We start from the raw sequence: 9,801 nt of genomic DNA, 5'->3' as shown, positions 1-9,801 counted from the left end.
TATTCATAATATATAACTGAAAATAGCTACTTATGAAATAAAACATAAACTATGACTCAATTTTTATATAATATACACATATACATGATCATACACAGAAAGAGAAGACCCCAAGGGCTACACACCAAGATATGAACAATAAGTATCCCTAAGTACATCATATTATAAATCTCCTATCTATTCTTTATGTTGATTTTTCTATAATGAACATATTTTATTCATATTATATTTGAAATGAGAAAACAAATTAAAAATCATATACTTTTGTAAGGGGGTATGGGGAAAATTACAATAAAATTAAAAATCAGTCAAAATGCATATCTTTCAAAGCCTCGGCCTCAAAATAGATATACTCCATATACACAAATTTGTTTTTTTTGTTGTTTGGTTTTTTTTTTTTGAGACAAAAGTCTCGCTCTGTCGCCCAGGCTGGAGTGCAGTGGCGATTCTTGTGCCTCAGTCTCTCAAGTAGCTGGGATTACAGGCACCCACCACCACTCCCAGCTAATTTTGGTATCTTTAGTAGAGATGGGTTTTCGCCATGTTGGCCAGAGTGGTTTCGAATTCCTGACCCCAGGTGATCCGCCCGCCTCCGCCTCCCAAAGTGCTGGGTTCACAGGCGTGAGCCACCATGCCCAGCCTCCATATACTCAAGTTTTAATAAATCTTGCAACCAGCCTTTATGCCCTCAAATATAAACATCTCCATTTTGTCAAAGGCAGGCTATATAAGCTTTTCATTGCCACCAAGCCTCACAAAGTCACTTCTGATGGAGCCTCTGATTCACTGGACTGCTACAGAGAAGGAATAGTTTCCTACAGGCTGACAACAAATCTAACACAGTAATATGCTTTTCACATACTTGATCACACATCACAATACTAACTGAAGACCTACTGTGAGCAAAGCACTATGCCACATGCTTTACAAGTGAGAAATTGATTAACACAGAAAACTGCTCCAAGTAGACTCCAACCTTGTGGGAGAAAACAGCATAGATACGAGACAGAACAAGAAGCACTAACAGAGACGGGACAGTATGGAGAGTACTGGCAATATTCCGTTAATTACACACAAATATTTTCAAATATCCTGACAGATACTTAGAAATGTAGAGGTAAAAATGAAGTGCTACCTTTTTCAGTTTTCATTCATATGTTCAAGCTCTCCAATTAGTTATCCCTACTACTCTTTTGCCAGTAAGTCATATGCCAAGTTCTCCTATATTATTATACAACTTTCAATATAGGAATATTTATGTCTATTCAACTGAAAGCTCAAGGGCAGACATTTTTGTGCCCTCCCCCCCCCACATTCTTCGTATATCATGCACAGGACACTATATTTTCAGAAATGAACAAAATGATCCAGCAACTAGAGCTCTCCACAGCAGCCTGCCTCACTGTATCAGATAAGAGCATCATGCAGGTGGGGCACACAGAAGTACGGCCAAAGCTCCACCTAATGTGACCTGACCTGATCACACTCATGAATATCTGTCACTTTTAATTCCACAACAACGGAAAGCTTGGCAAAGCAGAAACAAATAAGAGCACAAAGAAAAAACAAGTATTTAGGCCAGGCACGGTGGCTCACGCCTGTAATCCCAGCACTTTGGGAGGCTGAGGTGGGCAGATCATGAAGTCAGGAGATCGAGACCATCCTGGCTAACACGGTGAAACCCCGTCTCTACTAAAAAAAAAAAAAAAAAAAAAAAAAAAAAATTAGCCGGGCGTGGTGGCGGGCGCCTGTAGTCCCAGCTACTCGGGAGTCTGGGGCAGGAGAATGGCATGAACTCGGGAGGCGGAGTTTGCAGTGAGCCGAGATCGCGCCACTGCACTCCAGCCTGGGCGACAGAGGGAGACTCTAAATCAAAAAATAAAAAAAAAAAGAAAAGAAAAAGAAAAAAGAATCTATAAGCAAAATCACTTCCTATTAAGAAAGTCCGAGTTTTATTTAGCAGCATTGTATCTGAGGCACTAACAAGAGTAAGGAAGAAACCAAAGATAGAGGCCACATTAAATGTTAAGGAGTCTCACGATAATGAAAGCATGCAGCCTGTAACCAAACTTGAAAGTATGAAATGCCGTATGTTTACAATACATAAAATATACTATAGGGACTTCTTATCAAAAGGAGATGGTCTAATATCTGCAAAGACTTTCCAATATGAAAACTCTACTACCTGTTGTTCTGCTGCTTTTCCCAATTCCAACCTAGAACTCTATGGGCAAAACTAACAATACAGAAAGCTTTTTTGGGCAAAGGAATCTCTGAGGGAGTGTGATACCAGCCCTGAGAAACAAGTGAACTGGCCTAGTGTTTAACCAACATAATGCTACGAAAAGCCTGAAATCTTGGTATTGACATCTAACACTAGATTACAACAAGGAGACAATTCTCTTTAAGCTACAATTTCACAATTATATTTTTTATAAAATCACTGTTCTTCAGACAGTAAATTCACACTATACTACTAAGTATTTTAAAGTGACTTTGGCCTCTTGGTAATCAAGGGACCAAAATAATGATTTTTAGAAATGAAAAGCAGATGCATTCGAGGTTAATTAAATTATTCAGTGATCTAACTATATGTAACCCCAAAATAATTAATTGTGCCCAGACTGACAGGATAAACAAAAAAATTAGAAGCTTACATATAAGAAGATACTTTTAAAACTACAGACATCAAAAAAAGAAAAAAGAGCTTTAGATATGTTGTAGTATTTCCTTAGAACAGCCTTTTTTGAAATGTACAGTTATGGCTGGAAACAGTGGTTCACGCCTGTAATCCCAGCACTCTGGGCGGCCAAGGTGGGTGGATCACCCGAGGTCAGGGGTTTAAGACCAGCCTGGCCAACATGGAGAAACTTCATCTCTACGAAAAATACAAAAATTAGCCAAGTGTGGTGGTAAGTGCCTGTACTCCCAGCTACTCGGCAGGCTGAGGCACAAGAATTGCCTGAACCTGGGAGGCGGAGGTTGCAGTGAGCCAAGATCGTGCCACTGCACCCTAGCCTGGATGACACATCAAGACTCTGCCTCAAAAAAAAAAAAGAAATGTACAATTATTACATTTATAACAAAGTAATAACTCCAGGAAAAAACAACATAAAAATTGGTATCATATTACATCAGCAGAGTCTGTTTAATATCTTTAATAATTATATCATTTCTAAAGCTTTCCACAAAAGAGTATTACAGTTTTTTAACTTATTGGAAACATATCTAGAAAAAAAAAAAAAAAGTCAGCCTTAATACTGAAACTATAATACAAATTTTAAATGATGGACACATACCATAAAACACAATGAACATTTTATTTAAACAAAAAGAAAATATTTCACTAAGCAATAAACCCAACATATTTCTTTTCTCTCCATATCTACATCCAATGGTGATATTTTATAGGCTAGTTTCTAAACAGATGCAAATTTTTACAAAGCGGTGAAAGCCATGTTTGCTCAGGAATACTATGGTTCACATACCATACAGGTTATTTTACAGCAGATCCTAGTTTGCCAAGCTTCAGATGGCAAAATGCTAAGTTGTGAATTGAGTACTGTCCAGCTAGTTGTTTCTCCTTGCCCTAGAGACTGGCAGCACGACTGTTGAGAGACTGCCTTATTGCTGCCACTTCTCTTCTCATAGTTGAATCCACTATGGGAGAATATTCATGTCCTTAAGATGCAAGTCCGAGCAAAAAGCCTCCCACAAATCCACTGGATATCACAATGTTCTGCTTGATAAATTCTGTTGCCTGAAACAAAGTTTAAACAAAAACACTCTTAATTATGCTACAACAGGGATGAACCTTGAAAACATTATGCAAAGTGAAATAAGGCAGACAATAAAGGACAAATATTACATAATTCTGCTCATATAAGCAGTCAGAAAGCAGAATACAGATCATTAAGAGCTGGGGAGAGAGGCAAACTGAAAATTAGTGTTTAATGGGCACAGTGTTTGGGATGATGAAAAAGTTCTGGAAATAGATAGTGATAATGATTGCAGAAAAAAGTGAATACGCTTAATGCCACTGAACTGTACGTTTAAAAATGGTTAAACTGGTAAATTTTTTTTGTATATCTATTTTACCACAATAAAAAGATGCACACTAAAAAAAAAAATTCTTACTGAATCCAGAGCAGCCAGGTAGCAGTTTCAGCTATTTTCCTCAATTCAACAAATATTCAGCCAAAATTCCTGTGTACCTACTACTGCAGGTGTCAAACAGCATGCAAGATCCCAGAAATGTCCCTGACTAATTGAAGGAGCCTAGAGAATACAGTCATGCCCAGTAAGCTCCTTGGCTATTGAGATAAGTACATGGGCAGCAATAATCTCACAAGTAAAAATAAATCTACCAGTAAGGTAGATATAAATGGCCCATCATCAAGTTATTCACACAGATTATTTAATAAATTGTCACGGCAGGCACAATGGTATTTATTAATAGTCATTTAGCCAACAGAAAAAAATATACAGGATCAAAACCAAAACAAATCACTTTGGTAAAATGTTTAACCAGAATAAAATCATGAGGAAGCCATCAGACAAAGCCAGACTGTGGGATATTCTGCCTAGAGGCATCAAAAACGTCAGTGCCATGAAAGATGGGGGAATAAAATTAACAGATGAAAGGAATGTTTAAGACTAAATGAGACTTCATAGACATGATAACCGAAAACAATATATAATTTTTTGGGGGGGGTGCGGGTGGGAACAGGGTCTCATTCTGTCAGTCAGGCTGGAGTGCAGTGGCACAATCATGTCTCACTTATAGCCTCAAGCAATCCTCCCACCGCAGCCTCCTTCTATAGAAAATTTTTGTATTTTCTATAGAGACAAGGTCTCTCTCTGTTACCCAGGCCGATCTCAAACTCCTAGGCTCAAGAGAGCCTCCTGCCTCAGTCTCCCAAAGTGCTGGGATTACAGGAGTGAACTACTACACCTGGCATATAATTCTCAATTGGGGGGAAAAAGCCATAAAAGATATTTTGTAGAAAAATATTAATATGAACTGTATACTAGAAAATACTGGCTGGGTGTGGTGGCTCACACCTGTAATGCCCAGCACATTGGAAGGCTGAGGCAGGCAGGCTGCTTGAGCCCAGGAGTTTGAGACCAGCCTGGCAACATGGCAAAACCTTGTCTCCACAAAAATATAAAAAGTAGCTGGGCATGCACCTGTAGTCCCAGCTACTTGAGAGGCTGAGGTAGGAGGATTACTTGAGCCCAGGTGGTAGAGGCTGCAGTGAGCTGTGATTACACCATTGCACTCCAGCCTGGGTGACAGAGCAAGACCCTGTCTCAAAAAAACAAACAAAAAAAGGAAATAGTATTGTCTCATGTTACATTTTTTTTTCTGGATTAATAATGGCATTTGGTCAGGCATGGGGGCTCACGCCTGTGATCCTAGCACTTTACGAGGCCGAGGCAGGAGGACTGCTTGAGCCCATGAGTTCGAGACCTGTGCAACATAGCAAGACCTTGTCTCTACTAAAACTTTAAAAATTAGCTGGGCATGGTCACGCACACCTGTAGTCCCAGCTACTTGGGAGGCTGAGGTGGGAGGATCATTTGAGTCGGGGGGTCAAGGCTGTAGTGAGCCATGATGCCACTGCACTCCAGCCTAAGCAACACAGTGAGACAGAATGAGACCAGTCTCAAAAAAAAAAAAAAAAAAAAAGGTGGCCAGGCGCGGTGGCTCACGCCTGTAATCCCAACACGTTGAGAGACTGAGGCAGGCAGATCACGAGGTCAGGAGCTCGAGGCCAGCCTGGCCAACATGGTGAAACTCCATCTCTACTAAAGATACAAAAAATTAGCCAAGATCGCACCACTGCACTCCAGCCTGGGCTACAGGGCAAGATCCCGTCTCAAAAAAGAAAAGGAAAAAAAAAAGTTTCTGAAGTGGCAGGTCCCACATAGTAAAAAAAAAAAAAAAAAGGGGGGGGTACTTAGAGTTGTGTAAGAGAATATCTGTACTCTTAGAAGATACATACTGAAGTATTTAGGGATGAAAAGTTATGACATCTTAGTTTGGAAAAAAAAAATTATCTTGTGTGTGTCACTCACACACAGATAAATATGGCAAATTGTGACAATTGGTAAATAGATGAAGGGTATTTAGATATTCACTATATTTGTCTTTCAACTTTTTAACTGGTTTGAGTTTTTTCAAACCAAAAAGTTGACGGAGGTAAAATGATAAAACAAAAACAAAGGCAAGGAAGTATTCAATTCCATTTTAAACAGAGTACAAAAGAAAAGGGCCAAATTACACATGAAAACATTAATAAATTAGTCATATTAATAAAACATATATATTTTCAAACTATCCTACCTCAAAAAAAAATGTGTACTTTTAAGTTTTACTACACCTGTACATGTCCATTTTAAAGGCAGAGGAAGTATGTTGAAAAGAATGTTCTTAGTTTCTACAACAAGATCAAAGCGAGCTAGAGATGGGCAGGGGAATCTATATTAACCACCAAAAAAAATAATAATAATGACTGATTTAAGTAGTGGTGTGATCTCAAATTTTACTTAACACTCTAGATATATAACTGAAAACACCATTTTTTAAAAAGACAGTAATTCCCTCTGGTCACATTTTCTGCTAAGGGACACCTATTAACCAAAAAAAGGAAAAAAAAAAAAAAGTCAAAATTATGTATCTTACTTCTTCAATTAAATTGTTGATTTCAGGTGCTGCTTTGTTTGCTCGTTTCTTAATCTGTCTTTTTGCTTTATTTACATCTTTTTCAACTCTCTTCCAGTCAATCTGCACATAGCCACTATGACTAGCAATCTGCAAAAAATATAATAAAAATTATCAATACTAAACCAACTAGGTTGTTGACTAATCTAATAGCCAAGAATATATAAACACTTAAGAGTTCTAGTAACCTATAAAACTTATCGCTAAGAAGTTGCTTTTTATCCACTAGTTTATTCATTTAACAGACACTAGTGCCTACCCTATGCTAAGTACTGAATAAGGGAGACATAAGCCCCTACCCTCAGAAAGCTTCAGGTATGTTAGGGAAAACAGACATTAAACATAAGTAAGTAACTAATTACTTAGATGTGATGTACAGTGTTTAGTACATGATGGGAAAATGATTCCAAAAGCTGTCTTTTAACTATACTATCATTCTGTCATACTTTTTGGAATAGAGAATTAGTTAAAAAAGATACAGAGATTATCTAGATTATATAGCTAGTTAAAAAATACCTTTTAATTAAATAGACCTTTAATTATAAGGGATCATAAGCCAATCAGTTATTAGATCACTAAGAAATTTAAGTAGCCTGCTAAGTATTTAAATAGCTCTCTTTACTTAAATTAAGAATACTTTCTGGGCCGGGCGCGGTGGCTCAAGCCTGTAATCCCAGCACTTTGGGAGGCCGAGACGGCGGATCACGTGGTCAGGAGATCGAGACCATCCTGGCTAACACAGTGAAACCCCGTCTCTACTAAAATACAAAAACTAGCCGGGCGAGGTGGCGGGCGCCTGTAGTCCCAGCTACTGGGGAGGCTGAGGCAGGAGAATGGCGTAAACCCGGGAGGCGGAGCTTGCAGTGAGCTGAGATCTGGCCACTGCACTCCAGTCCGGGCGACAGAGCGAGACTCCGCCTCAAAAAAAAAAAAAAAAAAAAAAAAAGAATACTTTCTGGTAATTGCTTTTGAAAGTAGAATATAAAACAAACTGCGCTCTACACATGTTTCATGCTATAAATCCTAATAACAAAACTATAGCTAATGCCTACCATAAGAAAAATTATCATATGGTACTACTGAGAGACTGCAATATCTGAACAGGAACAACAGTGTGTGTGCAAAGCCAGTCCAGTAACTCAGTGCCTCCAAATAATAAAATAGCCATATATACCATTATAAATCACTTCTGTCAAGCTTATGCTTTCTTTGTAATTTTTAGTGCATCACTTTTTTTTTTTTTTTTGCCATTTGCACCCTGAATGAACACACTGACTTTTGGCCATACAGAAAATACTTTAAATAATAAAAAGATCTGATTTCGCATAAACAGGTTGACTAGACATCTTAGGTTCTATTTTGTCTATGAATGACTTGATGGAAGAATTTATTTATCTGCATTTCTTCTTGTATTTATTCATCCACTATCACTTCAAACTCCAACCTCAGCAAAATAGTGGTGATCAAATCAAATGGCAAGTGAAGGCTTTTTCTGGTAGTATTTGATACAGCAATTTGAGTCACAGGCATGGAGGTGATGATGAACCTTAGGAAAAGGAGCCTTTTCTACATACAAATTGAAAAGACTTCTTACTGGCTTGCACTAAGTAATCAAAATAGTTGATTACTATGAAGCTTTTGCAGAATTTTACTTTTTGCTGAATCTTAACATTTCTTCTTAATCCAAAGCTTGTGAGAAATACAAAGATTTTATGTATGCATATGGCTTTATTTTTTGGTTAGAACAAAAATATTATCTATGCCACCACTCATAATCAACTCCCAATTCAACTGTCATTTTCAAGAGTTAACATTTTAACTTACAAAGTTTTTTTTAAAAAGCTAATCTTCATGCCATGAGTTAAACTGGTAGTGGAATTAAAAAAAACAAACAAACAACAAAAAACAACCTTAACTATATTCCCTGGGTGAGACCCCTTATCCACCCCCCCAATCGCCAGCAAATGAATAAAGGAAACCATTTACATGAGACAGATGAAACAAATTCTCACAAACAGCACTCTATACAGAAAGTATTTTTACAGAGCCATTTGTCACTGATAATTAGTAAACCCAGTGTTATCTGAGATAAAGACTTTGTATAGTTTAAAGCATCCTCTACATTTTGAGGGAAAATGTCAAACAGTTGCAAGGAAAATGAAAAACCTGAGATGCTAAAGATAATAACGCCTCTTTGGAAGAAGACTTCCCTAACACCTCCAAGCAGACAGAGTGTCTTCCCTCTGCTCTCTCAGCACTAAACACACCCTTCTAGCTCAGCACTGACCATATGGGCTGTGAATCTCTATATCCTTAGAGTCCCAACTAATGCCAGATGAATGAGACATAGTAAATAAATGATAACAAAGACAATGAATAAAGACTAAATCTCAAAAGCTGTATTAACCAACTTGGCTCAAATCATGACTCTCAGCAACAAAGTGGATGGGCTAGATTATCCCAAAGGGCCCAACCTACCATGTCTACTAACAAGAGAATGATTTTTGATGCTGGAGTGATCTACCATCACTGAACAAATTTCCTTGAGAATCTGTTCCCTTGCAGGGAAAATGAAAAACCTTGAGATGCTAAAGATATTAATGCCTTAAAAAAAAGAGAGAGAGAGAGAGATGAAGTCTCACCATGTTGCCCAGGCTGGTCTTGGACTCTTGGCCTCAAGCCATCCTCCTGCCTTTGTCTCCCAAAGTGCTGGGATTATAGTGAGCCACGGCACCCAGCTGAGAAGTACACTTCTGATCAAACCGAAGAATACCAGTCTAAACTGAGCACCCTACTCCAGTACAGAGATGACCAAGGACAAGCAATCTGCCCCAAGTGGGGTTCAGGTACAACCAACTTAACCAACCAATACATACAGGACCCAATTCAGTCTTGTCCACACAAAATTCATCTGCAGCTACAAGGAAATGCAAGCCAAAAGACTGGGGAGGGAATGCGGCAGTGATGACTGCCTTTTGAACATCTGACTTCCTATAACACTAAAATATTTAACGGGATTAGGTGAAGTACTTTCATTAGAATAAAAGCTTCCAAGTTAAAAAAATAAAATTAAA

The 9,801-nt window shown here is 38.2% G+C and overlaps 1 protein-coding gene across 1 annotated transcript in view; it reads right to left on the bottom strand.

Annotated features, from left to right (window-relative positions):
• Positions 1–3,124: 3,124 nt before the first annotated feature.
• Positions 3,125–9,801, bottom strand: part of FUNDC1 (FUN14 domain containing 1) — a 21,068-nt gene continuing 14,391 nt past the window's right edge. The window contains exons 4-5 of the mRNA XM_033201514.1: positions 6,689–6,817; positions 3,125–3,760 (exon numbers count right to left, since the gene is read on the bottom strand). Coding sequence (XP_033057405.1) covers positions 3,683–3,760; positions 6,689–6,817 — 207 coding nt within the window. The 3' untranslated portion in view covers positions 3,125–3,682. The remainder of the gene's footprint in view (positions 3,761–6,688; positions 6,818–9,801) is intronic.

This window comes from Trachypithecus francoisi, unplaced genomic scaffold (assembly GCF_009764315.1).
Source record: "Trachypithecus francoisi isolate TF-2019V2 unplaced genomic scaffold, Tfra_2.0 Lachesis_group6, whole genome shotgun sequence".
Lineage (NCBI taxonomy): Eukaryota > Metazoa > Chordata > Mammalia > Primates > Cercopithecidae > Trachypithecus > Trachypithecus francoisi.
This window is presented reverse-complemented; position numbering and strand designations above follow the sequence as displayed.